We start from the raw sequence: 27,534 nt of genomic DNA on the forward strand, positions 1-27,534 counted from the left end.
TTCCGTACAGACCACAAGGAGCAAAAATACCATGGCGAAAGCCGGGGATAAGAGCGGCGGCAGCGGAAACAAAGGGTTGAAACGCAAAGCTGCTACTGAAGAACGTCAGGAGGCTGCAGTCGCTGAGGATGGGACGACGGAAAGTGGGGTCCAACCCTCGAAGGCGGCTGCCTTTCCTCCAGGCTTCAGCGTTTCGGAGATTAAGAACAAACAGCGGCGACATTTAATGTTCACGCGGTGGAAACAGCAGCAGCGGAAGGTATAAGGGGCGGAGGCGCCAGAGCGCATGCGCGATGTCCCTCTAGCTCCCCTGGGGTGGAAGTTGGGGGGTGGAGGGGATGTAGAAGGGGCATCTAACCCATTCTGGTGTGCAAGTATGGGGGAAGGGTGTCCTAGAAGACTTCTTGGGACTGTAATTTCTAATCCGAGATCTGATGGATTGAGGGTCAACAGGCGCTGGGAGGAAAAAAAAACTATTTTATATTGTGTGTCAAGCATTCTGTTCAGAAGTCGCCAGAAGTTACAGATTTACGGTACCTCTTGCCGGTTCTTGATCATTTTAAAAGCATATTTTGTTTATAAAATATTTGAGTAACTAGTGATGGTTTTATTGGAAACAACCTGAAAACTCCTGTCTCATTACCATTTATTTTTAGTACTTTTCAAGACAAGCAACCAGCATAGCCACGGTTTTCTTCAGGATGCAACTTGCTAGGAATGCAAAACAAAACAACAGAAACTAGTTAACTTGTTTAGATGTACATTTTGCACTTTCACTTAATTTGAGGCTTTATAGTAAAAGATAAAGCTACTGAAATTTTAAACATTTAAACTTGTCAATTTAGATTAGTGTTTTGAAGGAGCAGGATCTTTGTTAGCGAAATCTTATTGATTGGCTAGCTCATTTGGTTTACAATAACAGCTATGAAAATCTAAGTCAGGATGTTTAGTTTAATACATTTCTAAGATTGCTCAGTTTCAATATTCATAGCATTAGTAATTTGTAGCTTCATTATGTGTTTGTGATATAACTGGTGGTTTCTCAATATTGTTCTTTTCTTTTTCAAATCCTTTAGGAAAAGTTGGCAGCTAAGAAAAAACTTAAAAAAGAGAGAGAGGCTCTTGGTGATAAGGTAAATGAAACTTTTAGTCCTCTGCTATCTGTCTGTTATTGAGGAGTGCTCCCTGATACTTACATTGAATCACTTTCTTTTAAAATTTATTATGAAATATTTTGGATATATAAAGTGATATAAAAATAATACAGCATACCCCTTTCTTTCCTTTACTCAGCTTAAGAAATTATGCATTAGTAGATAGTGTTCAAGTTCTTGTGTACTTTTTTCTGATTGCTTTCCCTTCCAAAGAAACACTCATTGGGACTTCCCCGGTGGTCCAGTGGTTAAGAGGGTTAAGACGCCGAGCTTCCACTGCAGGGGGCACCGGTTTCGAACTTAGATCCCGCTTGACATGTAGCATGGCCAAAAAAAAAAAAAAAAAAGACAAGCACTCATGAAATTGCTCTTTATTGTTCCCATGCACTTTCTTTATTACCTTTACTATGTTTGTGTCCCTAAACAGTAAACCCAGTAGTGGTGTTTCGCATGTTTACAAAATTTCAAAATGGTGTGTCTACTTCAACTTGCTTATTTTACTTAACTTTATGTGTTTGAGAGGCAGAGACACATCTCCCTGACTGGGAATGGGGAAGATCCCCGGTTTAGGCCTGTAACTGGAGCTCTTCTGACTTGATGCGCTTTGTTATGCAAGGCTGGGGAATGGCTGGGCACAGCCTCTTCTGTTGTAGGGTTGGGGCGTGTAAGAATGAGAGCTGACTCTGAGGATAGGAACCTGCGAAGAGTGAGAATGGGGAGTGGGAGGAAGGTGAGATACCTGAGTGGATTATGGCAAAGAAGAGAGCAGAGATAATGCATCAAGAAAGGATTTGGCTATTTTTGTGATATTAACAAAAAGTGAAATCTTTGTATTGAAAAATTTTACAAGAACTACTAAATACTTTTGCATTATTGCACAGCTAAGTTATTTTCATTTTAGTTTCATTTTATTTATAGTTAGTTCTAGGTTACAATTTATACTTGCAAAATTTAAAACATGTTCAACTTTTCCCCCCTCCCATCCCTTAAGATGAGGGACCAAGAAATTATAAGCATTTTTGAGAAAGGGAAAAATAATAGACTATATATATATACATATATATATATATATATATACACACACACAAACTAAATACTTCTTTTTCATGAATTCTCTTTAATAGTATTAGGTTAAATCACAGGAAGTTGCCAACATTAGACTGTTTTGACCTGTGAAATCCTATCAAGCAATGTTAGTCTTTTTTTAAACTCTCAATAATCAGTTAGTTATAGCAAATTAATATGCTGATCACCATTTGAAAATATCACCTTTCTTGTTTTTTGGATTGAAAGGTGACTTCCTAGAACTGCCTCTTTTAAAAAAATTACTTAAAATTTAATATTCATTTCATAGAATAATTAAAAAATCCTAGTTTGTCAGTTCATATTCATCTGTTAGTGTACATATATTTTGGATTAGTTTTAGTCAGTATATGGTTACAGTTCTGTGTTCCTGCTCCTTAAAATTTCATTTACACAATATTTTGGTCCAAGCAAACAATATTGTGCATGATTGCTGATTCTCATGGTATTCCATTATGCTGGAAATGCTGTAGTCGTTATCCTGTTGTTGGACATCTGCCCTGTTTACTGTTCATTTCCACTAACCATAGTGATAACACATATTTCTTTGTATAAATTGCTCCCCCTTTTCATTCCTTACCATAAATCCCCCAAACTAGAATTACTAGTTCAGCAGATGGAAACAGATTTATAGCTTTTCTTACATATTTCTGAATAGCTTTCTGAAAGTATTGAAACAAAGCTACATATATATGTACCTTTGTAATTTTTTCCCATTTGATATTTTTCTTCTTCATGAATAATTATTTTGATTCCAGTTTCTTCTCTCTGCTACTTCTGCCTGGTTTTAAGCCATTTTATTTAGTGTCAGCAATTCTTCCAGTGCGTGCGTGTGTCTGCTCAGAGAATTAAAAAGCCTCTTACTCAATATTGTTATTAGGATTGATGTAGCAGTGGGTTGAAATGAGGAACAGATTGAGTTTTTGGATTATTTGCAGATTTCTGTTACTCTTCCCCAATCATAATGCAAAATTATTAATGTAAAATGCTCCTAAGACTTAACCCTTTTTCTTTTATTTAGGCTCCACCAAAGCCTATACCGAAGACCATTGACAACCAGCGAGTGTACGATGAAACCACAGTAGACCCTAATGATGAAGAGGTAATGTTAGAAGTCTTCAATGAATTTGGATGACCACACTTGATAAATTGTCTATTCGTGTGTCAATGTTTAAAGTGCTGGCTGGTGAAGATGTATAATGGACTGATTCAACTGTAATGTTGGCATATTATCATTATTTATTGTAGATTATTTCATAATTGAGTTTTCCAACAATGCTATAGAAAAAGGCAGTAATTATTTATTTTCTAGAAAGGTATTGTATTTTACGCCTAGGTAAACTTATTTGTCATTTAATCTCTATAATAGTTCCAGTGTTTTTAAATGTCATTTGAAAAGCATTCCTCATACTATAGATTTTTGTAGTATTTGTTATACATTTTGACACCTAAGGATAACATTTGATGGTATTTTTGTGTCCTCATAAAACTCTTGGTTTCAAGATAATCTTCCACTTTTCACATTTTCCCTTTAAATAGTTTGCAACAGTACAGTGAGAGAATCAAGGTTTTAAAACTTTGTATATATATGTATTCTTTGATTTGTGTACGGGAAACTTGTTTTTGTTATATTTATTTGCTTTCAAACAATGCTGTTACCAACATTCTTTCCCATATTTCCTGGTATAGCCATTCATTCATTCAGTTTATCAGTCAGTTTTCCAGCAAATGCTTCTTGATTGCCTGCTATGTATGGAGATCTGTTTTAGGGACATGGGATTCATCAGTGCACAAAATACACATATACACACAAAATTTCTGCCCACCCAGAGCTTACTTTCTAGGAAGAGAGACAAACAATGAACATAATAAAATAAATTATCATAGGTTAGCAGATGGTAGGTTACTAAAGTTAAATAGGGTAAAGGAGATTCAGGACAACTTGGTGTAGAGCAAGTTTGCAATTTTACATATGGGGGGGGTGCATGAGAGAGAGTATCTGTGTGTGTGTGTGCCTGCATTTTATTTATTTCGACATAATTTCAGACTTAATAGAAAAGTAAGAATTCATGTATACACCTCACCTGGATTTCCTAAATGTTAAATTGTATCACACTTCATTTTCATTTATGTTCTCTCTGAAATGCTTGAGAGTAAGTGGCAGTCATAAGCCCCTTTACTCATACATGCTTAGTGTGTTTTACCTATAAACTGTTTTTTTTAATAAGCACAGTGTACAGTTTCCAAAATAAGACAGTTAACATTGATATACATTATTATCTGATCTGTACAGCTTACTCAGATTTTACAATGATTTTTCTTAAAAGAAAAATCCCAGTTCTTGCATTTCATCCCATTACGATGACTCTAACCTCCTTTAGTTTGGAAGAGTTCCTCAGAATTTGCTTTTAATGACATTGAAGTTTTTGAAGAGTACAGACCAGGTATACTTGTAGAATGTCATTTAATATGAGTTTGATGTTTGCTCATGATTATAATCAGCTTATGTACTTTTGACAGGAGTACCACAGTTGTGATGTTATGTTCTTTTCAGTGCTCTTAGCAGGAGTCACATGTTGTTGATTTTCCCATTACTGGTTATATTAACTTTCATCACATGATTAAAGTGGTGTCTGTCAGGTTTCTCCACTATAACTACTATTTTCCTCTTTGAATTTAATAAATATTTTGGGAGGGAGATACTTTGAGATTATATAAATATATGTTACTCTTTAAACTCTCACTCAAGATTTTGCAATTACAAATAATTTTTTCCAGTCTGGTAGGTGAGAAATTGTATTTCCATGTAGTTTTAATTTGCTGTTCTTTCGTTATGAATGAGGTTGGACATCTTTTCATGTTTTCTTCCTTTCTTTCTAATCAATTGTTTGTTCATGTCTCTTGCCCATTTTTCTGTTGGTTAGGGTTGCAATTTTTATACAATGGTTAGGGTAGGCTTCATTGAGGAGATGACCTTTTAGCAAAGACTTGAAGGATGTGAAGAAATTAGCCATCTTTGGGCAGAAAGTAATCCAGGATAAGGGGACATGGCCAGTGCAAAAGCTCTAAGGCAGGAACATGCTTACTTTATTTTTGAAGATCAATAAGGAAGCCAGTATGCTGAAATTAAGTGAGCAAGAGGGAGGATTGTAGAAGAGGTGCCAGGAAAATACGGGGAAGGGAAGAGGCCAGATCAGTGACTTTGCCGGCCATTGTGAGGACTTTGGCTTTTATACTTAGTGAAATGAGGAGTCATTGGATGATTTTGAACAGGGGAATGATGTGATTGTATTTAATTTTTTTAAGTAATTGGTTGCTTTACTGAGATAGCAGTCAGAGAGGTAAACAGACTAGTTAGGAAGCTAATCCAGGAAAGAGATGATGATGATGGTGGTGGTGGTGGTGATGATGATGATGATTGGGACCACAGTGGTTACAGTGAACGTTGAGAATCAGTCTGATTCTGAGGTTTGAGTTTTTGGCTTTGTTGTATTTTGAAATTAGAGCCACTAAGAATTTCTTGATATGAGGTGTTAGAGAAAGAGGATTCAAAGATGGTATTGAGGTATTTAGCCTGAGCAATTTGAAGGATAGAAATGATGGAATTATCATTGACAAGATATGGAACAGGCCTTGGCTGGAGATAACTTGGGGATCAAAGATGTGTAATGTAAAAGTTTCCCTAAATATTTACATAGGGGAGAATTTGTTAGGTCATGGGGTGTATAAATGTTCAACTTTACATGAAAGTGCCAAAATGTTTTCCAAAGTAGTGGTTGTATCATTTTGCACTCCCACGGTGTAAGAGCAGTATTCCTGGTCATCCACGTTCTGACCAATGCTTGGTATATTCAGGTTAGTGATAAAGGGCTATCTCATTGTGGCTTGAGTTTGCATTTCCCTGATTCCTAAAGTGGTTGAGCATCTTTTTACGCATGTACTGTGGTTTTGGTAGAGATATGCCAGCTCATGTCTTTTGCCCTATTTTCTATCCTGTAGTGTATTTTACTGATTTGTAGAATTACTCTAATTTCTACTAATCCTTTACATGTATTACAAATATCTTCCAATTTGTGGATTCTCTTTTTACTTTCTTCTTTGGTGTCTTTTGATGAACAAAAGTCCTTAATATAGTTGGGTTTAATTTTTTTTTTGTAGTGAATGCTTTTTTGTCATGTTTAAGAAATCTGTCTCTATCCTGTAATCATATGATATCGTATTTTTTTTTCTTAAAAGAACTGGAGAGCTACCTTTCACATTTATGTACTTAATTATCAGGAATGGATTTGTTTGGTGTGAGAAAGGAAACCAATTTCTTTCTTCCACTGCTCCCTCCTTCCTCCTCATACATAATCAGTTTCCCCAGCACCATTTTTGGAGCAGTACAGCCTTTTCCCATAGTAAATTGTAATGCTGTGTCATATATTAGGTATCCATATATGCTTAGTCTTTTTCTGGGCTATTTTTTTGGTAGTTTGTTGCTGGATCGGTTCTTTACTTTCTTAATTATTTAGCTTCATGATAAGTTTTGATACCCGTTAGGGCAAGATGCCCCTCCCCATTACCATCCTCAAATCCCTCTGTTCAGGAGTGTTCTCTTCCTGGACCTTTGGTCTTCCATATAAAATTATAAATTGTACTAAATCAGATCAGTTTGAGGATATATATATATATATTGCTTAATTAGGTCTTGTTTGAATACTGAAAATGTATTTCAGTGAATTTCATTGTTTTCTTAATACAGGTTGTACACATGAATCTTGTTAGAGCTATTCCTGGGTATCTTACATTTTTTCTTATTAGTGTAAAGCACATCTCTTTGAAAACTGTTTAAATTGCTGATTTACAAAAATGCAGTTGATTTTTTTTTTAATTTATTTATTATTTATTTATTTATTATTTATGTTTGGCTGTGTTGGGTCTTCGTTTCTGTGTGAGGGCTTTCTCTAGTTGCGGCAAGCGGGGGCCACTCTTCATCGCGGTGCGCGGGCCTCTCATTATCGTGGCCTCTCTTGTTGCAGAGCACAGGCTCCAGATGCGCAGGCTCAGTAGTTGTGGCTCACGGGCCTAGTTGCTCCGCGGCATGTGGAATCTTCCCAGACCAGGGCTCAAACCCATGTCCCCTGCATTGGCAGGCAGATTCTCAACCACTGCGCCACCAGGGAAGCCCAACAGTTGATTTTTTTAATACATTTAAAAAAATATCTATCTATCTATCTATCTATCTATCTTTGGCTCCGTTGGGTCTTCGTTGCTGCGCGTGGGCTTTCTCTAGTTGCTGCAAGCGGAGGCTACTCTTTGTTGCGGTGCACAGGCTTCTCATTGCGGTGGCTCCTCTTGCTGCGAAGCACAGGTTCTAGGCCTGCAGGCTTCAGTAGTTGTGGCATGCAGGCTCAGTAGTTGTGGCTTGCGGGCTCCAGAGTGCAGTCTCAGTAGTTGTGGTACACGAGCTTAGTTGCTCCGCGGCATGCGGGATCTTCCTGGGCCAGGGATCGAACCCATGTCCCCTGCATTGGCAGGCGGATTCTTAACCACTGCGCCACCAGGGAAGTCCCTGCAATTGATTTTTGGATTGTGATCTTCTAACCAGTAGTTGACCTAAATTCATTTCTAATAATTTGTCTGAATGTTGTTTTCATTTCATGTTTAATCATTTCTGCAAATAAGTTTTTGTTTCTTACTTTCAATCCATTAACAGTTTCTTTTGTCCTTACTTAGAACCTCCAGCATGTCAAATAAATAGAAAAAGCAATATTAGCATCTGTGCCATGTTACTGATTTTAAAGAGAATACTTCCAGTGTATCATTATTAATGTTTGTGTCATTAATGGTAGATTCTCCTTATGAGTTATGGAAATTCCATTTATTCTTTTTTTGCTGGGTTTTTTGTTTAACGAATGAATGTAGAAAGTTAGATGCTTTTCCTGCAAATATTAAGATAATTTATGCACTCTTTCTGCAGATATTGAGATGAAGGTGCAGTTTTCTCCTTTATTGCACTAATGTAGTAAATGAAATAGATTTTCTAATCTTAAACCTCTTGTATTCATGGGATAAATCCAATTTAGTTAAGATGACACAGACCTACTAGAGGATGGACTTGAGGATACGGGGAGGGGGAAGGGTAAGCTGGTACAAAGTGAGAGAGTGGCATGGACATATATACACTACCAAACGTAAAATAGATAGCTAGTGGGAAGCAGCCGCATAGCACAGGGAGATCAGCTCGGTGCTTTGTGACCACCTAGAGGGGTGGGATAGGGAGGGTGGGAGGGAGGGAGATGCAAGAGGGAAGAGATATGGGGTCATATGTATATGTATAACTGATTCACTTTGTTATAAAAAAGAAACTAACACACCATGGTAAAGCAATTATACTCCAGTAAAGATGTTTAAAAAAAAAAAGATGTTTTATCTTCTTAACATATTGTTTTGGTTTGTTAATACTTTGTTTAGAACATGTACATGTGTGTTCATGAGTGAGACTACAGTAATGTCCTATTTTCATTCCTAATTTATTTGGGCTTTTCACCAGAGATGTATCTGTTTTGTTTTTCTTTTCAAACTACTGTTTTCTTTAATCTTCTCTATTGAATCTTTATTTTCTAATTCATTTATATATCCTCTTACCTTTATTTCTTCTACACTCTGAGTTTATTTTGTTTTTATTTTTTTGATTAGCTTATTTTCATCTTTTTTATTATGAGCAACTAAGGTCATAAAATTCACTTTTGCTATAGCCCCCAAGTTTTAAGATGCATTTCTTTCATTATTGTTTAAATCTGAGTACCTCTTTTAATGAAAGATGATTTCTTCTTGTTTGCTGTATTTTTTTATTTCATTAGTTTTCCCCTGATCCTTGTTATTTCTTTCCTTCTGCTTACCTGGAAGAGCAAATGAAAGCTCTTCCATTTGCTCTTCTTTTTCTAGCTTCCTAAGATGGAAGCTTAGATTATTGATTTCATACTTTTTTCCTAGTATAAGCATATAAAGCTCTGGTTTTCCCCTAAGCACTGCTTTAGCCACATCCCATACATTTTGCTATGCTTGTTGTGTTTTCATTTTCATTCTGTTCAAGACATTTTCTAATTTCTCTTGTGATTTCTTCTTTGGCTTATGATTTTCAAGAAGTGTCCTGTTTAATTTCCAAATATTTGAGGATTTCCCAGATTCCTTTCTGCTGTTGATTTCTAATTCAATTTTATTGTGGTTTGGGACATATTTTGTTTGATTTCAGTCCTTTTCAATTAAAGAAATGTCCTAGCATTTATGTCCTAGCATAAATAAGATCTATTCTGAAGAATGATTTATCACAATCTACTTCAAGTAAATACTGACACGATTCTGGTAAAATACAGCAAGTTTGCACCAGTATAGCTTCATGACCCTCCACTCTTACTCATGCTATTATTGTCAGCACACGTTGTTATATATTACATCTGTCTATGTTATAAACCCAGTGTTGTATTTACTGCTTTAAACATCCTCATGTTTTTTTAAAGAAATTAAGAGCATACACACACAACACACCCCCACAAAGTCTTTTATGTTTACCTTCATCGTTACCTATTTACAGTGCTCTTCTTTCCTGCCTCTGGATCAGAGTTACCATCTGGTATCATTCTCTTTCAGCTTTTAGGACTTTCTTAAGCCTTTGTTTTTATAGCAGGTCTGATAGCTAATTATCTGTTTTTGTTTATCTGAAAGTGTGCCTATTTTGCCTTCAGTTTTGAAAGAATTTTGTGGGATATAGAATCCTTGGTTGACTTTTTTTTTCTTCTGGTACTTTGAACTTGTTCCATTGCATTTTGACCTTCATTATTTCTCTTGAGAAAGCAGCCATTAATAATCATTGTTCCCATGTACATGATTTATTTTTTTCTTCTTTCAAAATTTTCTGTTTTTTGGCTTTTACCAGTTTGACACTGATGTGTTTAGGTGTTGTTCTTTCTTTTTATTCTACTTAAGGTTTTCTGAGTTTGGACCTTAAGTTAGAGTTTTTCATCCTTTATTTCTTCGAATATTTTTTTTCTGCCCTCTTCTCTCCTTCAGGGACTTCGTTTTCATACACACTGTTGAAATGGTTAAGAGTGTTCTAAAAGTTTCTGCAGCTTTGCTCCTTTTGCGATGATTGTGTTCTCCATTCTTTGGATTGGATACTCATTAATCTATTTTCAAGTTTATTGATTATTCTGTATCTTAGATCTGCTATTAAGCCTGTATTTTTCCTTAATTCCTTGAATATATCTGTTATAGCTGATTTCAAATTTTCACTAAATTCAACATCTGGGCCCACTCAGTCAGTTTTTATTGACTTCTCTTTTCCTGATTATAAGTCATACTTTTCTGTTTCTTTGTATATCTGATATTTTGGTTGAAAATTGGACATTTTAGAAAACATTGCAATAACTCTGGATTGTTTTATTTTTTAAGGGTTATTGATTCTTTTTGTTTTAGTAACTTGTCTGGACTTAAACTGGAATCTGTTTGACAGCATTATGTTACTACTCGGTTATTTTTAACATGCCTCCCTAGGGACTGTCCCTGTGTTTGTGTGGCTTAATGGTCAGCCAGTGATTTGGGTAGAGGTTGTGTTGTGACACCATGAACCCCTAAGACATATATACCCTCTGCCAGCTGAGCTGTGTGTGGATTGAGGAATGCATTCAGAGTTGCAGCCATTTCTCAAGTCTCCCTTGCCTTTCAGGTGCACTGGATTCTCAGGTCTCTCTCATGCGTAGTTTAGCTGTCAGTCAGGGATTTTGGGAGAGATTATGTCAGTCCCTCTATGATTTTTACTTCCAGAGCTCTCATTAAATTTTGGGCTGGTCCACATCTACCCTGAACTGGGCCTGTAATCTTGGATTGGCAAAGCCAGGGTCTTCACACCTGCCCCTCCTTGAATCTGGTCCACCACCTCTGGATTCAGGATTGCTGGTTCTCGCCTACTATCAGTCCTGAAGTTGGCAAAGTTACTGTTTTCACCAACCAGGTTGATAGAGGAAATGGAATAGCTCTAGGCAAGATTCTTGATGTTCTTGCCCACAGATGTATCCATTTTTCAAGAATAAACGCATCTCAGTGTGTGTCTTGAAATTGTTTTTGACAGTTTTTTTCCAGTTTTATATTAGTATTCTTCAGGTAGAAAATTACCCAACCTCTTCATGTTGCCATTAACCTAAGTCCCTCCTGGGCCCTCTTTAAATCACCAGTCAGCTAGGTAGTTAGTGTTATAGAATCCCTACTGGAACTACTTTTAAAATGCTGGCCCAGTAGAATGTTTGATGTAAAATTATCTCTCTTTCTGTTTTCAGGTTGCTTATGATGAAGCTACGGATGAATTTGCTTCTTACTTCAACAGACAAACTTTTCCCAAGATTCTCATCACTACATCAGATAGACCTCATGGGGTAAACATATCAATTAGTATAGCTCTTGAATTCTTAATTTTCTTACATTACTTATTTAAAAGAACTCTGTTCAGAAGAGTTAAATTATTAGTAATTGCCTTAGATTATGCCTGTAAATAAGCTAAATAAAATGTAATGGTGATGTGATATAGGTTCACTAAGCATGATTCTTCAGGATAGGCCTTCTCAGCCTCAGCACTGTTAGTATTTTGGGCTGGATAATTTTTTATTATGCAGATTGTCCTGTTCATTATAGGATGTTTAGCAGCATCTCTGGCCTCTATGCACTAGATATCAGTAGCAGCCAAACCCCACACTACCACCAGTCATAACCACCAAAAATGCTTCCAGATGTTGCCAAACATCCCTTGATGGCAAAATTGTCCCTAGTTGAGAACCACTGCTTTAGGTTGATCAGCCTTTGATGGATGAAACATTGTTTAGGTTTCACTCTTTCCCTAGCCTTGCTCTTTTAATAACACCATCTTATAATAATTACTTCTTTGCTTATAAACATATGCCACACAGATTTGTATCCTTTTTCACTTTTGAGGATTTTTGTTATTTTGTTTTATAGAGAACAGTACGACTCTGTGAACAGCTCTCCACAGTTATACCAAATTCACATGTTTATTACAGAAGAGGACTGGCTCTGAAAAAAATTATTCCACAGTGCATCTCAAGAGATTTCACAGACCTGATTGTTATTAATGAAGATCGTAAAATACCAAGTATCCTTTGTTTTTTTACGGAAGTTTTCCTGTCTAAACAAGAGACAACTTCAGGGAATTCATAATCTAGTAGGAGAAAAGAAGCATGTAAACAAACAAAAATATAGTGTGGATAGTACAATTAAGAGAGAAATACAGGATACAGTGCAAACTCTGGTAAAATCTGCCCTGGGGATATCAGGGAGGAAGTACTTGATAGAAAAAAATGCTTAAACCCCGTCTAGGTGGATATGGGTGAATGAGGTAAGGAAGAGGAAGAGTACCCACTGCAAAAATAACCGTTTGGAAAGATAGAGGCATGAAGGTGCTGACCCAGGTGGGGATCTGCAACTGTCATTTGATATGACTAGATTTTTTGGTGCCAGAGGTGGTATCACAGGATTGCATTTTTGAAGTAGGTATTTGGGCCCATATTATGTATTAACTAGTATATCAGATGCCAAGAATAATCTATCCTTTTACCATGAATCACAGATCTGAGGTGAATGTGTTCCCTAAACCCTAGGTGTTTCTTCCTGTTGTGAGGTAAGAGATCATATAAAGGATGCCTAGATTTTTTGTCATTGCTATTGTTTTACTCATCTCATGGTGGCCTGTGAACTCAGTAACTTTAAGATGGCCAGTTGAATAAGTCCAAATTATTAAAACAAGATTATTAAGGACCTATAAACAATGGGGACAGTACTTCTCTGCTGCCAGGGTAACATTTTTTTTCTTAAATCAATGAACACTTCTTAAAAAATAATGGTTTACAAGCTGTTTTTTTTTTTATCTAAATAATTTTTATGGCTTTTATTGTTTTCAATATAAGTTAAAGACTTTACCCACTTGTACAGGTTGCTTTTCAGAGACTTTTAAGACTAAAACTAGCTTTGTATTGTGGTATATTGTTGGTCATTTTATAATTTGGCCAGATCGTGAGTTACTGTAACAAAGTAACAAAAATCTCTTGAATGCTTAACTATTCCAGAAGAGATCTGTTTTAAGGTAGTTGTTGCCTTTTTAAAACTACCCTCCCAACATAAGGTGGCAAGGTCTGCGTTCCTCTATTTTTGGCAGTTAAAAACCCATCATCATTTCATTACTAGCAAGCCTGCTAGTAACTCTTTGCTAAGAAGCAAGCATTTATCAATTCAATAAACATTCTATCCATCTCTTGCCTTTAGAAAGCTTATATTCTCTTTACTTTATAATACTGTGTTGTCTTTTTACCCAAAATGTATTAATATTTTTCTGTTTACCATATTGGACACCCTAGAGAGTAAGTTAACCACCAGGTAATTAAGGTACCATCGGTACACAGACCTGATTTAAGGAAATAATTAGGCTACTTAAGTAATCCAAATGTGAAATTGCTTACTCCTGTTCATATAAACATATATATACAGTCTGCCCTCCCTGTCCACGCGTTCTGCATCTGTGGATTCAACCAACCGGATTGAAAGTTGGAGGGCTTACTCTGCTATGCCAGTTTATATAAGGGACTTGGATCTGCCATCCATGGTGGGTCCCAGAACCAGTCCCCCACAGATACTGAGGGAAAATTACCCAAGACTTTAATTTTTGGATACAGAATCATGCAGCAGTTTCTAAAAGTCCTCATGATTGGAAGTTTTATAAGTATAATCCTGCCTGGATGTTAATTTTTATAATTTCAAAGATGTTTCACTTTCTTTTCTGATTAACATCTAGTAATGCAGCTGATGTCGAAGTATCAGTGAAAGACACTAGGAAAACAAATCTCTTGATTTGCTTGATCACATAGAATGATCTTCAGACTAATGGACATTGGTAAGCCAGACTGGAAGTCCATCTTGGATAAAGAGATTGTAAGATAAGGCAAAGAATATCTGCAGAAACTTGTAAATGAGACTGTTGCTCTGAGGAAGATATGAGACAGGTAAATGGAGGAAGGACAGTGGCTAATCTTTGCCATGATCCCCCCCCCCCCCGCCAAAAAAAAAATGTAGAATTAAAGGGAGAATAATTTGTAAGCACCTAATAGAAATAGTGGTGATTCCTAGAGACTTAACACGGGCTCACAAATAACAAATCATGACTCCTAATGATGGCACTTGGAGAAAAGTTGAAAGAATTGAAGATATCCAGCCTGGAAATAAGAAAGTGGGAACATGACAGCTGTCTAAAGGTATATTGACAGTAGGAAGGGCTACTGTGTGCCGTATGGTGGAAATTTATAGGGGTATACATTTTTGACTTATTCTAGAAAAGAACTTCATTATCCTACCAGTAGCCTTGTGGCTTTGGGTCAGGCAGATGTGATGCCAAATTCAGAGTTCATTACTTGCTATTTTTGTGAATTTAGTCAAGTTTCTTAGTCAGTTTCCTCATATTTTAAATGTAGGAAATAATACCTATCTTTGGGGTTCCCACAAGGATCACATTAAATGTATTATGTTTCAGAGGCATAGTGCCTGGCCTGTACTAGGCATTTTTTTAATTGTGGTGCAGTGGGAAGCATGAAGGCTTTTTCTGGAGAGACAGACTTCCTCTATTCATTATTTCTAAATGGAACTTTGAGGTAGGATAAGTCTTTGTGCTTTTGGCAGCTTATAGGGTGTTTTACATTCCTAGCCTTTGTATCAGTCGTAACAAAATGCCTCTATACATTTCTAAATGGAAATTACCAGTCAAGGGTTTGGGCTCAGGTGTAACCCCACCCCATTTGAGATCTACTGCCATGTAGCACTGAAACTTGGGTTGAATCTGCCTGACCCTTCTCAAACTCTTCCTCATTGCTAAAATCATTAGGACTCCTATTTTACATGGTTTGGGTTGGAGATTAGCAATAACATTAATAAAGCCTTTTGTACAATGCAGGTACTTACGAATTGATACATCTGGATTCTATAGTTTCTTTTGACACAAACCACAATTTAGTGGGAATGTTCTGGAAAGGATTCAAGCCTTGATTTAGGTTGAAAGAAATGACTTGTACCTCTCTTAACCCCCTCAAGATTTTATGATTTTTTTTCAATGTGCAAATGATACAGAAATACTTTGGCCTGTACCTCATGAGGTTGAACTTTTGGTGAGTCCTTGAAGGAAAGAATTCAAACATTTACTGATAATCTGCTATGTAGTAGGCACTAGTATCTGTCAGAAATTAGTTAATGGATTTGTTGGGAAGAAAGGCATTTTACATGACTGTAACTCAAATGACAAGTGCTGTAGTAAGTAACAGTGAGATCGAGAATATTTAGAGCTTAATTTTGACTGTAAAGAAGTGGCATTTGAAGTGGGCCTTAATGGATGAGTAAAATATTGTAGATATCTGAAATAGCATGAGCAAAAATCACGACAGGATTAATGTGTATGGCGTGTGAGAGACTGTCATTGTCTACCAGCTGGGAAGCAATATGGGGAGACAACAGGTTAGAAAGGTAGTTTGAAGCCACAGTATGACTGCTGTGACGATGTCTTAAATCTATATAGATGAGTCTGTGGTGAGAGTAGTTTGAAATTAGCTACAGCTGTCAAACTCTCACAGTATCCAGTTTTTCAAATAGCACACGAGGAGCTATGGTACAGATACAGTGAGTCCCATAGCTTAGTACAGATACAGTGAGTCCCATAGCTTAGTAACTGTAGAACCAAGGCCTGAATCCAACCTGATTTAGTCTATATTAGAAGATGTACTTGAAATGGTGAGAGAGGTCAAACCAAGCAAGATACTGTTTTCCTAATCTGGGTGAAAAATCTCAAGGACCTCAATTAAGACAATAACAATTGGGGTAAAGAGGAAGCTGTAGAAGTGAGGAATTTAGGAAGGTAAAAGCAGTAAATAGGACTTGATGGGAGGAGGAAGGTGATGATGATAACCACCATAGTTTTTCAGTAGATGAATGGGAGAATGTTGATTTTTTTTTTAATCTTGGATTTTATATATTTTTTTATACAGCAGGTTCTTATTAGTCATCCATTTTACACACATCAGTGTATACATGTCAATCCCAATCTCCCAATTCATCATGTTGATGGCTTTTAAATATGGCAACATGTTTTATAAAACTCATAGTGTGCAGATAGACTTAAAACAGTCTAATTCTGACCTCCTTTTAAGGTTAAGTATTTGAAAGAATCAGGTTGTGCTACAAAGACTTGAGGTATGTTGTGTAGTTTAGCTGCATTCCAAACTTTTAAAGCCCTTGGGCTGCTAATCCTGCTGATTGTAGGTAGTTGTCTTATACTTCATTCGTAGTTTAGAGTGTCTAGCCTAATTCTGTTTGTGGTAGGGTCAGTAAGTGGTTAATTAATTGGTTGATTTTAAATTGTGGTACAGTAATCCCAAGAATTAAGACCATGTCTCTTGAGAACACTAATAACCTCGATTTCCAGAAAAGAGTTTGTCACTGGTCTTGTAGGATGATATTCAAAACTGCATATCCTGACCTTACAAATGTGTAAGACGTATATATATGTATGAAAGTGTGCCTTTTAAGAGTTATAAAGCCTCTGAACGTAGAGGTAAACTTATATTCCATTTGCAATGCTACAGTTATGCTAGAATCTCATCCTTTTAGAGTATTAGTGTACTTCAGTTGAATGCCGAACATACCCTACAGCTATTTACCATATTGTGAAGAGAAAAAGTAGGACTGCTATAGGTTAGTCTATTTTTCTGAAAGATTTAGGTTGACTTCGGTGTCTTGAGTTTTGGGTATAGTAAGAAAATCTGTTAAGCCAGAGGAATACATGCACCCACCTATTTACCTAGCTACAGATTTTAGGAGGCTTTGGGCATACAAAGGACTAGTTATTTAAACAATTTAAGACTTAGATTACAGAGTGTAATCTAAATGTGTTCTTAGCTTTGTGAACAGATGGATTAATTCTGAGTCACTTGCCAAATGGCCCAACTGCTCATTTTAAAATGAGCAGTGTTCGTCTGCGTAAAGAAATTAAGGTAAGTTTTATGCATTCCTTGATTGGTATTGGTCTCCTCACAGTATTTTATCAGTAAATGCTATAACCTATATAGATCTAATTGATTTTAATAATGGTATTTGCTCTTCTGGTTAAAGGGACAGTTTTGTGTACTGACCGTTTTCTTGTGAGATTATAATTGAGTTACGGCAGACAAGCAGTAGCCTTCGTTAATATGAAACATGTCACTTTTTAGTAGAACTTTCTTTTTGGTGCATTCACTGCATATTTGGTGCATATTCACTGCATTAATTTTAGATAATTTAGATTAATTTTAGATAAATCTTATTTTATGGGTTTGATTAAGCCATTAAGATAACTAAAATGTTTCAATGGCATGTAAATTCCAAAACTTGAAATTGCAGTGAGATCGTTATTGTGACTTTCCATCATTTTTCTAGAGAAGAGGCAAGGAGCCCACAGAACACATACCTGAAATAATTTTAAACAATTTTACCACACGGCTGGGTCATTCTGTTGGACGTATGTTTGCATCTCTCTTTCCCCATAATCCTCAATTTACTGGAAGGCAGGTTGCCACATTCCACAATCAACGGGATTATATCTTCTTCAGATTTCACAGGTGAGAAACTCCTTGGACTTCAATGATGAAATACATTTTACACACAAACCTGTTTTCTAATGTATTCTGACAAGTATTGTAGATGAGAAATTATCTTTCAAACTGTCATATTAAAGAAATAACAGTTTGGGTTCATTCACACTAATTTCCTTAACTCTATTTTATCTTTGAAGATACATATTCAAGAGTGAAAAGAAAGTCGGAATTCAGGAACTTGGACCACGTTTTACCTTAAAATTAAGATCTCTTCAGAAAGGAACCTTTGATTCTAAATATGGAGAATATGAATGGGTCCATAAGGTATGTGCTTACTCTAAGAAAAGCCATTTAGAGAATTTTAAAAGGATGGAATGAGAATAAAACCACGTACTTTAAGCTTTGGGTGTTTATACCTTAAGTTAGGCTTCTGAATTTCCTCTCAGGAGCTAGCAATAACCAATCTCTGATACAGTGTTCTGGTCTAGAGGTTAACCCTGGTTCATCTGAAATATCCCTAAAGATCAGTGGTTCTCAAAGTGGGACCAGTAGCATCACCTAAGGACCTGTTACGAAGGCAGACTGTTGGGCTACAGACCTGCTCAATCAGTAACTTAGGGAGTGGGCCAGCAGTCTGTTTATGAGCCTGTGTTATAATGATTCTGCAGCATGCTTGAACATTATTGCTATAGAGGTTTTATTGAAGTTTGGAGATCATTTTAAATCATAAATGAAAACTTTAATACTTTAAAACACATAATTTTTCAACCTAATAAGAAATATTTCACTTAAGTATGACTAAAATTTTATATATATTATGCACACACATATTGGAACAGTAATTTCCAATACTTTTTATATTAGAGCTAAAGACTTAAATTGTCTCAGAGACAAACCTAGAGGTCCTTTTTTTATAGCACTGTTACAGATTGTTTACTTTTGTTGTTGTTTTTCTAATTTTCAGCCCCGGGAAATGGATACAAGTAGAAGAAAATTCCATTTATAAAGTACTGAGGGGATAGTACTGGATTGTGCTGACAGGCCTATCTTGAATTTATGAAAGAAGACCCTTTTCAAAATGGCATTTACTGATTTCATAAGCCTTCTGTCATGTCTGGATAAAGTACCAAGTGCCATGAATTGCCACTCACTATTTATGTAGCAAATAAAAGGTCATTTTGGTAAGAGGTTATAAATTCAGGTTTCCTAAAGCTTAATTCTCTTTTATTTTTAGGTAATTGTTAACAGTTGAAATTGGGATCAGCATTCAAACTAACATTCCTGTTTGTACTTTCATGGAACATGTGGGCTGGAGAGAAGTACAGTGCTTGGTAGATACTGTGTAGCCTACTGGTTTTGTATCAGACTGATCTTCATAGTTTTAATTCTGTTTCCAGAAAATACATATATTTGGGGGTGAGGTTTCTAGGATGTTTTAACATTTCCTTAAGCCTTTCAAGAAGGGTAGAAATTTTTAAAGCAAAGTGGTTTGCCAAGGACTTAAAGCAAAAGTTGCAAATTATTGATGCTAGTCTTTGGTACTTCTTTACCTCGTTACGTTGTACTGTAGTGCTCCACTCAGGAATTACCTCGGGCTCTGAAATTTTTCTCTTCCATCTTGTAATGGAATTCTTATATCTAGTCTTTACTATCCTTACTGGGAGAGCCATCTGTTATGAAGTAAATAACTTCTAGGTGTAATGGTAATACCCCACAAAGTAGTTCATTAGAAAACAAAGTTAACCCTGTAAATAACTCATGAATAGAAACTAGTATTATTAGCAGCCTCCTCCTGACCTTAAAAGAATAAATCTGCAACTTACCTTTAATTCTCTAGCAGTCTTGCAAATGTATGGCATAAAGTTATGTGAGATGAGTTGCTGGAACAAACACTAAAAATTTTAACCCCTTAAAGATGATGGGAAAATTGTCATTTTTTTCTTAGGTGTTCAAAACAAATTAATATTGTACATAGTATATTTAATACCAATAATTAATCCAAAAACTTTTATACTAAGTATTTTATTATATGCTGCCACCAGTGTATATAAAATAATTACCCTTGTGAAACAGAAATTCATGAATATTCAGAGAGGTAGACTGACAAAAGTAGAAGTTTATATAGTATGGCACGTGTTATAGAGACAGGCTTTTGTACAGGCTTCAGATTTAGCTTTCCTTTGAATATTCACCGGTTTATGAAAAGTGGTTTAAAAACCTGAAATGAAAAAAAAAAAAGTGAATTAGGATAAAGTATCATAAGAACAATAGTTTTTCTGAATAGCAGTACATCTTACATTACATTTAAGGCATTCATCTGAATGTCAGCTTATAAAATGCTTTCAGTTAAACTAAGCCTGTTTTTAAAAAAGAAAAAAAAAAAAACAGACATCACAGGGTTTCTAGGGAAAAAAATGAGAAACAGGATAGAAAATGCCTGTGGTGTAAAATGTAACTTTCTCTTAACCACTCTCAAGTATATATAACTTATGATTTATAACCACTCTGAAGTATATATAACTTAGGGTTTAGAAATAAACAGACTTAAAGTTTGACTTGCCAATATCATTGCCAAAATACACTCTGGATCCTAATTTTAAAAAAGGTTAATATAAGAATCTCTGAAGTTGAGGAAAATCTGAACACCTCTAGGAAATGAGCAATAGTATCGAGGAGAGCAAGATGCAATCCCTTCTATTTACCCACATAAACCTATATACAAAGAGAAATGTGTACATGGATATTGACTATAGTAATGGTTTAACAGCAGAGAACTGGAAGTAGCCTAAATGCAACTCAATAAGGCAATGGATAAATAAACTAAGGTTCATACACATGGCAGAATACTATACAGCAATTAAAATGACTAAACAATCTATGGATTAACACAAATCTCAAAAGTAATGCAGTAATAGTTCCTTAAAAATAATAGCTATGTTTTAAAACTATAAAACAATAAATATATATAAAAAGTAAAAACAGGGGCATAACAACTTCAGGATAAGTCATCTATATGGAAAGGTAGGAAAAGTATCTTTTTATTTCTTGAAAGTTGGGAATTCCCTGGCAGTCCAGTGGTTAGGACTTGGCACGTTCACTGCCAAGGGCCAGGGTTCAATTCCTGATCTGGGAACTAAGATCCCACAAGCCACACAGTGCAACCAAAAAAAAAAAAAAAGTAAACCATTTAATTCAGGACAGTGGACACCTGGTTTTTTATACTTATTTAAAAATTTCTGTTACTTCATTATAAAAATGTTCAAGAAGCATAAACAAAATCAGTGGTGAAAAAACAATGTTTAGCCTCAGTTAATCAGTGCAAATTACAAAAATGAGATAGGCAGAAGAAAGTAGCAAAGAATCTGAGATCTGTTTGGCAAGGGCTCAGCAAAAAAGTATTCTTAAGCTCCAGGTGGAATAGCAAAGTTTAATTTGGCAGTTTTCAAGGGTATTACATTTTAAATGTCATTCCTTATTGTTACTTACGGGAATTTATCTTAAAGAAATGGGTAAAGTATATGTATGGGTACCAAGATCTTCGCCTCAGTGTATCCTCAAATTTGGAAACCTCAATATTTGATGAAGTATAATTTAAGTTATAGTACAACCACAGAAAATCTCATTTACAAGGACTATTAAATGAGAGCACCAAATCCTAACCTCTAGACCACCAGGGAACTTACAAAGACTATTAAATGAAATAAGAAAATTCAAGTGTAGAAAAAAACTGTGCATACTATGATCACTATTTTTCAATGATTGTTTTTTCTCTTAAAAGGAAGTATCTGTTAACAGTGGTTATTTCTAGGTATGTGGATCATGGTAACTTCTATTTTAATACCTTGTACTATCTGTTGCTAAATTATCTATGCTTTTAAAAAAATTATATAAATATATATTTTTTTAAAAGCTATGAGTATAAAGACTTAAATACAGACTCTTTGCATCCATGCCACTCAGTGTGCCTAGGACAACCAACATCAGCATAACATCCCAGACCTACTTTCAAGTTTGAGAAGAAATGCTTTTACATCCAAATATTCTTTTCCTAGCCAAAAGTGTTTCAAATCATAATATCCACAAAGCTAAGGGTTTATTATACTGCCAGAATTAACAGCCATTATTTTACTTTGAAATCTGGATTCTTATCCCAACCATATTTTAACCTTGAGCAACTCATTAAACACTTGTCTGCAGACTCCTATGAAGTGAAACTATTAACAGCCAATTAAGAAGCCAGGCTTAACAGTATTTTAAATGAAAATAAACACTTCGTGAAGAGAATACAAGAGGAACCGTAAAAATATGAAATTTCCCAAAACTGCCATAAAGAATTAATACTGCCAGGAGCAAACGACTTTTAACCTGTTAAATATGAAGGTGCTAGACTGTTAAGAAGAATTACTTCCCTTAATCTCAAAGGCGGGGTGTTTTTGTTTTTTTTTTCCCTGTGTTTCGAAAATCTTAACCAATTCAACCAATCATTGTATTTACTGGAAACATGTTGTACTTACACAAACTTCCTGGACACTCCCAAGTCTACAAAGTTTAATTAGGGAGGGCACAACTATGTAACATGGTATTTTAGGAAGCAGCTTCCTGCACTTTGAGGAGTCAGAATGTCTGTAGATGGTGTGTGCCACACACAGTCTTCTTTTTTTTTGAAGCACTATTTAAGTTTGCTTCTCGTAGGTCAATATGAGTAAATGCTCTGACAAAAGTCCTATGGATTTGTGAAGGTAGTACCCTTGGATTACATTTTCAATTATGCACATCATGTTTTCTTCTCACATCTCTTTTGGATTAACATATGTTTTTGCATACACTGGCATGTGTTCTGTAAGTTACAGGTTAACATATAAAAGTATGCTTTAAACCAGCCCAAAATTTAGTTTCTTAATCCTCTGAAAACCAATCCACTGTTTGCCACCATGAACATATACACTTCATTTCTCTCATTTTATCTTTACCTAACAACAATAAAATTAAAACCTGTTGTTCCCCAGTCCAAATGCCAACACCATGTTAGCTTATTCGGCTATCTCTTCAGTTTCTCTTGCATTCACAACTCCCAATTATTTTCTATGCTGTTCTATTAGATCATCATTAATCCAAATCAGTTGATAGTATTTCAAAAGCCACCACCATGAACACTGCAGATTTTTTTTTAATGTCTAAATTTTTTTTTTTTAATAATGTGCTGTTATTTACTGATTTAGCCTCTTTTGTTTGTTTTTTGGCCGCACAGCATGTGGGATCTTAGTTTCCAGACCAGGGATCAAACCCGTGCCCCCTGCATTGGAAGCACGGAGTCTTAACCACTGGACTGGCCAGGGCAGTCCAGTGTCTAAATATTTGCTAGATACACAAAAATAAAACTAAACTAGTATTTGGGGACACCAGAATACACCATTAGACCAAAGCTATAAAAGGTAACATGACTTGTCATAGCAGTGAAATTTTCTAGTAACTCCTATATCCTCTTTATGGTTATTAAATCCTCTACTTAACCCTCTATGGTAAAATAGAAACAACTAGTCTTTCTATGACTACTAAATCAGCAAATTTCATCAATCCTTACAAAACAAAGAGTGCCAAACAAAAGTGTATGGGATGATTTTGCTCAACTTATAAGTGCTGCAAAGAAAGAGACTTGAGGAGTTATCCCTACTATGTGGGGCTTTGTTGTTTTAATTTAAGGAAACTTACCTTGCAAAGATTCATTTTACTACAAAAAGGAACAGACTTTCTGAGGTCTGAAGGGATTTGTACTTGAAGATACTCCAGTCAGCAGGGGGTCATGTTGAGCATTCTGCAGACAGAATTGTTTCAAATCTGCAGCTGCCTGGGAAACCTGTATATAACAAAGGGTGGGGGAAGTGGGTGGGAGGTGGTGACAATGTTTTAATGAAGTTTTTCTCAAATCTTCAAAAATACCTGCCAATAAACACTTCTCTTAACTCAAAAAAGATATATACTAATTGAAGCTCAACAGTCATATACTGAGCTTTTATACTTAAAACACTGCATGTAAATAAGTACGAACAGTACAATTCTGTTTGTTTGTAAAGCATAGCACATCCTGCTAGTTTATTAATAAATAGGTTGTTCTAGTGTAACCTTGAGGGTACTCAACATCTTGTCTTTTATTAAAAGCAGTACACAGGATATTACAGTTAAAAAGTGTTAAAATGCTAGTAAACTATCACTCTGTCTTGAAAGCAGTATGGGAAATGGGAAAATGCTACTCTGAGTGAACATCATGTTCAAAATCTGAACCATTCAGTTTATTGTTTTGGTGTATGTTCCATCAGCTGTCTTATGTTACAAAACTGGACAGTGACAGTTTCTGCTCAGTGTCATGTGACTGAAAGGCTGATTAGCAAACTTCAGTTTAACAACTTTACCAAGCAGCCTGCCTTTAAGAAACTGTATGCCTTAAATGTGATTTAATAATTTTCATATATGTATGCAAAGCCATTTAAACAGGACTTAAGGAACTTCTGTGGCTTCATAGTTAAAACAACTTTATATCATTTATCACTTAAACATCTAACATGATACAGGACACCAAAACAATAAACTGAATAGTTCAGATATATAACATGAATGACTAAAGGATGCCTCAAATACATACAATATCCTAACTCTTGAATTGAGGTTTAAGAAGATGGAGAAGATAATCATTTATTGTTTTAACTTCCCGTAAGGAGGGTGAGAACAGGTGTCCAGTCTGGCTGGGTAATATTTAGCCTTTGAAAGGGAGCTTAGGGCATCACAAATGCTCTCTGCAAAGAATTTCTGCACATGACAGCTGTACCCCAGACATTAACCTGATAAAAGGATCCATCTTCATGAGATGAATCTAAACTCTTCTTGGAATCTATTTATATGTTTGGCTTATATACCAATCCAGGGTAATGAGTTCCATAAATTTATTCAGCAACTGTGTGAGTAAACAGTTTATAAATACCTGGTACCAAGTACTATAACAAAGGGGTACCCTGCTCCCCTAAAAGGTGTAGCTACAGTGGGGGAATGGTGGTATAATTTTTCACTGTCTTATAACATGGTTTCATTCATTCACATTAACCAGCAGTAAAGAATGTGTTAATTATCTGCCTAAAGTGTAGGTAGGCTCCAGCTTAACTCCCTTTCACAAACTTCTCGTCACCTCTATGTGCCAAATATAATTTTAGGCACTGAGAATATGTAAGAACAGCCAAATCCCTGCTGTTATGGAGCTAACAGTTCAGATGAAAAGAGACAAGGTGCTCTGCAGAAAAAAGAGTGGTTTTTTAGATCAGGACCTAAGAGAAAGTGTCTTTGAGGAGGTGACATTTAAATTGAGATCTCAGTAACAAGAGATCCAGCCAAGTGACCATCAGTGAGAAAATGATCAGTGAGAATTCCAATCAGTGGGGAAAATGGACACAAAGGCTTAAAACTCTAACAAGCTTCTAGCCCCTATGGCACTGTAATAATCACCATCCAGGAGGCTGAAACCCTATAATCCTGGCATAATAATCAGCGCCCTCTTTCACTCTCAAAAGTGCCCTGGGTTAAGTGTATGGTTACCCAACAGTGGGAGAGTCTGTCAAACATTTGTGATAATTTCTATCAACTACTCAAACATAAAGGTTTAAAAAGTAAAGCTGTGGTAATTCAAAAGTAAAATATCACTACAAAACCATCTAGCATAGAGTCATGGGTAAAACAGAAGCACAAAATGAAATCGAACTAACCACATTTTGCAACATGTCTAATGAAAAGCTCATTTAAAGTCCCAAGGTGTGATGCCTCCTCTCCTTGCTACACACAGCCCTGGCTTCAGACAAATTGAGATTTCTAAAACCAAATCACTTGTGGTGCCTTTAATGATTCCGACCAAAACCCTCCTAAGAATAGGAGGAAGGCATCATGCTGGGGAGTTACTGGAGGGGCTAGAGTTTTCATGGTAAAGCCCTCAGAGTACTTGAGCCTGAGGACTTCAACTCATTTTCTTTGCAGATTAGGGCTAAATACCCCTACTTAACACTTTCTGTTTTTAACCAGCATTTTTCCCCTCCCCCCAATCTATGATAAAGACACGCCTGAATGATAAGATAGTGATTTCAAAGTTAAATCCAGCCAAGACTAACCATAAATCACTGGGATGAGGTAAGAATCTGGAGATTAGAGAAATGGATTCGAGACTGCAATGGAGTTTACAACACTTAAAGGACAGAAAGAGAGGAGAATCCCACCCCAAGACTGATGGGAATTTCCCTTCCCTCCCGAGATGACCACAACTGAGTAAACTAGGTCCCTGACATTTCTACTTAAGGAAATGGGTAAATAGGAGACCATCTTACTCCACAAAACATTTCAGGGGGAAGTAAAAACTAGCCTAATGAGTACAGAATCAAATCATCTTGGAAACTGGCTTTTTCTTTCAACAGAGTGCATGCTTTATACTCTTCTCTGTTTCTTTTTTAATTACAAGTGTTTCACACGTAAACTGACCTGCACCAGAAAGAAGCCAATCCACGCAGGATTTAAGAAATCAGGAAACTCGAAATAGCACTAGAACGTCAGGTTGTCATATCACCACACACAAAAGGCTTTTTCCCCAAAGTAAATACCCCAGGACAAGATCAATACTAACCAGATGCCAAAATAAATAACACTGGTCCACCCTAATTACTTTTTCGGGTACGTGCGGACCAGTAGATATACCCAAAGTCACACCACAGCAAACGGTGCCAAACAGATACGAAATGCACGCTTTGTACGAAGTTGTACAGGGCACCAGTGATAACCTTAGACATTGCGAACTTTTCCAAAACAGGCTTCTTTAACCTACAGTTAAAGTTATGCAAGAATTCGTTTTCAAGTGTGTGTTCGGTGAATGAGAGGAGCTGGAAGTAAGACTCTACTACTAAAGAGAGTGGATTTGGGAAAGTTCTGAAATGCAAAGAAAAAATACTTCTGAATCAAAAGTCGGATAAAACCCCGTCGGGTGACAAAAAACAGAGGAGCTGGTCGAGAGGGCCGGGAAGGGTGCGGACTGCGCGCGGAGGAGCAGCTGTTGGCGAGCACAGCCGCGGAGTCACTAGAGGAGAACCGGAATGCGGAAAGCCGCTGTTCAAACCAGGGCCAGCCCGCCTTGGAAAGTCTTGGGGCGGAAGGGCGCACTAACCGGCCCCCCAAACCACAGCGCCGACCTGCGCCGCTGCTTTTCTAAAGCTGGCCGCCGAGCTCGCCGCCGCCGCCGCCGACAGCGCGTCCTCCCTAGGGCTGGCGAGAGCCGAACGCGAGCCTCGCTCGCCGCGCCAGCTCGCCTGCCGGATCCCCCCCGCCACCTCCCCCGCCCTCCCCTCCCCCTCAGCCGCCCGCCCCCGCTCACCTTCACGCGGTTGAGCCCGGCCTCCAGCCGGAGCTGTTGAACCACTTTCTTCATAGCGGCGACGCTGGAGGAACCAGACATGGCGCACGCGAGAGCTGGGCAGATCGGCAATCCGTCGGTGGATCGGTGGTGGGTCCGCAGGGCCAGACGGCGGGACTGCGGGGCGGCGGGGCGGCGGAGCGGGAGGCGGGGCTCGGAACTTTGTCTCTAAGTTTCCGGTTCTTTGCCCCGTGGCTCCACCCGCGGCGCGCATGCGCGCCCT

At 36.8% G+C, this 27,534-nt stretch overlaps 2 protein-coding genes across 2 annotated transcripts; one reads left to right on the forward strand and one right to left on the reverse strand.

Annotated features, from left to right (window-relative positions):
- On the forward strand, positions 1 to 19,913 carry RPF1 (ribosome production factor 1 homolog). Its single transcript, XM_007173016.3, has 9 exons — positions 1 to 259; positions 1,077 to 1,133; positions 3,259 to 3,339; positions 11,552 to 11,647; positions 12,225 to 12,378; positions 17,223 to 17,305; positions 17,727 to 17,908; positions 18,082 to 18,208; positions 18,849 to 19,913. The coding sequence occupies exons 1-9, from the start codon at positions 32 to 34 to the stop codon at positions 18,888 to 18,890; spliced, it is 1,050 nt and encodes a 349-aa protein (XP_007173078.2). The 5' UTR covers positions 1 to 31; the 3' UTR covers positions 18,891 to 19,913.
- On the reverse strand, positions 19,878 to 27,494 carry GNG5 (G protein subunit gamma 5). Its single transcript, XM_057539991.1, has 3 exons — positions 27,273 to 27,494; positions 23,594 to 23,738; positions 19,878 to 20,102 (listed from the first exon to the last, which is right to left on the reverse strand). The coding sequence occupies exons 1-2, from the start codon at positions 27,351 to 27,353 to the stop codon at positions 23,613 to 23,615; spliced, it is 207 nt and encodes a 68-aa protein (XP_057395974.1). The 5' UTR covers positions 27,354 to 27,494; the 3' UTR covers positions 19,878 to 20,102; positions 23,594 to 23,612.
- Positions 27,495 to 27,534: the final 40 nt, after the last annotated feature.

This window comes from Balaenoptera acutorostrata, chromosome 1 (genome assembly GCF_949987535.1).
Source record: "Balaenoptera acutorostrata chromosome 1, mBalAcu1.1, whole genome shotgun sequence".
Lineage (NCBI taxonomy): Eukaryota > Metazoa > Chordata > Mammalia > Artiodactyla > Balaenopteridae > Balaenoptera > Balaenoptera acutorostrata.

Excerpts from the sequence above, each read along its gene's own strand:
- RPF1 (XM_007173016.3), top strand. The coding sequence starts at position 32 with ATGGCGAAAGCCGGGGATAAGAGCGGCGGCAGCGGAAACAAAGGGTTG. Across the intron at positions 12,379-17,222 it reads TGAAGATCGTAAAATACCAA|ATGGATTAATTCTGAGTCAC; the intron begins GTATCCTTTGTT and ends CTTTGTGAACAG. Across the intron at positions 17,306-17,726 it reads GTCTGCGTAAAGAAATTAAG|AGAAGAGGCAAGGAGCCCAC; the intron begins GTAAGTTTTATG and ends TCATTTTTCTAG.
- GNG5 (XM_057539991.1), bottom strand. The coding sequence starts at position 27,353 with ATGTCTGGTTCCTCCAGCGTCGCCGCTATGAAGAAAGTGGTTCAACAG. Across the intron at positions 23,739-27,272 it reads CCGGGCTCAACCGCGTGAAG|GTTTCCCAGGCAGCTGCAGA; the intron begins GTGAGCGGGGGC and ends TGTTATATACAG.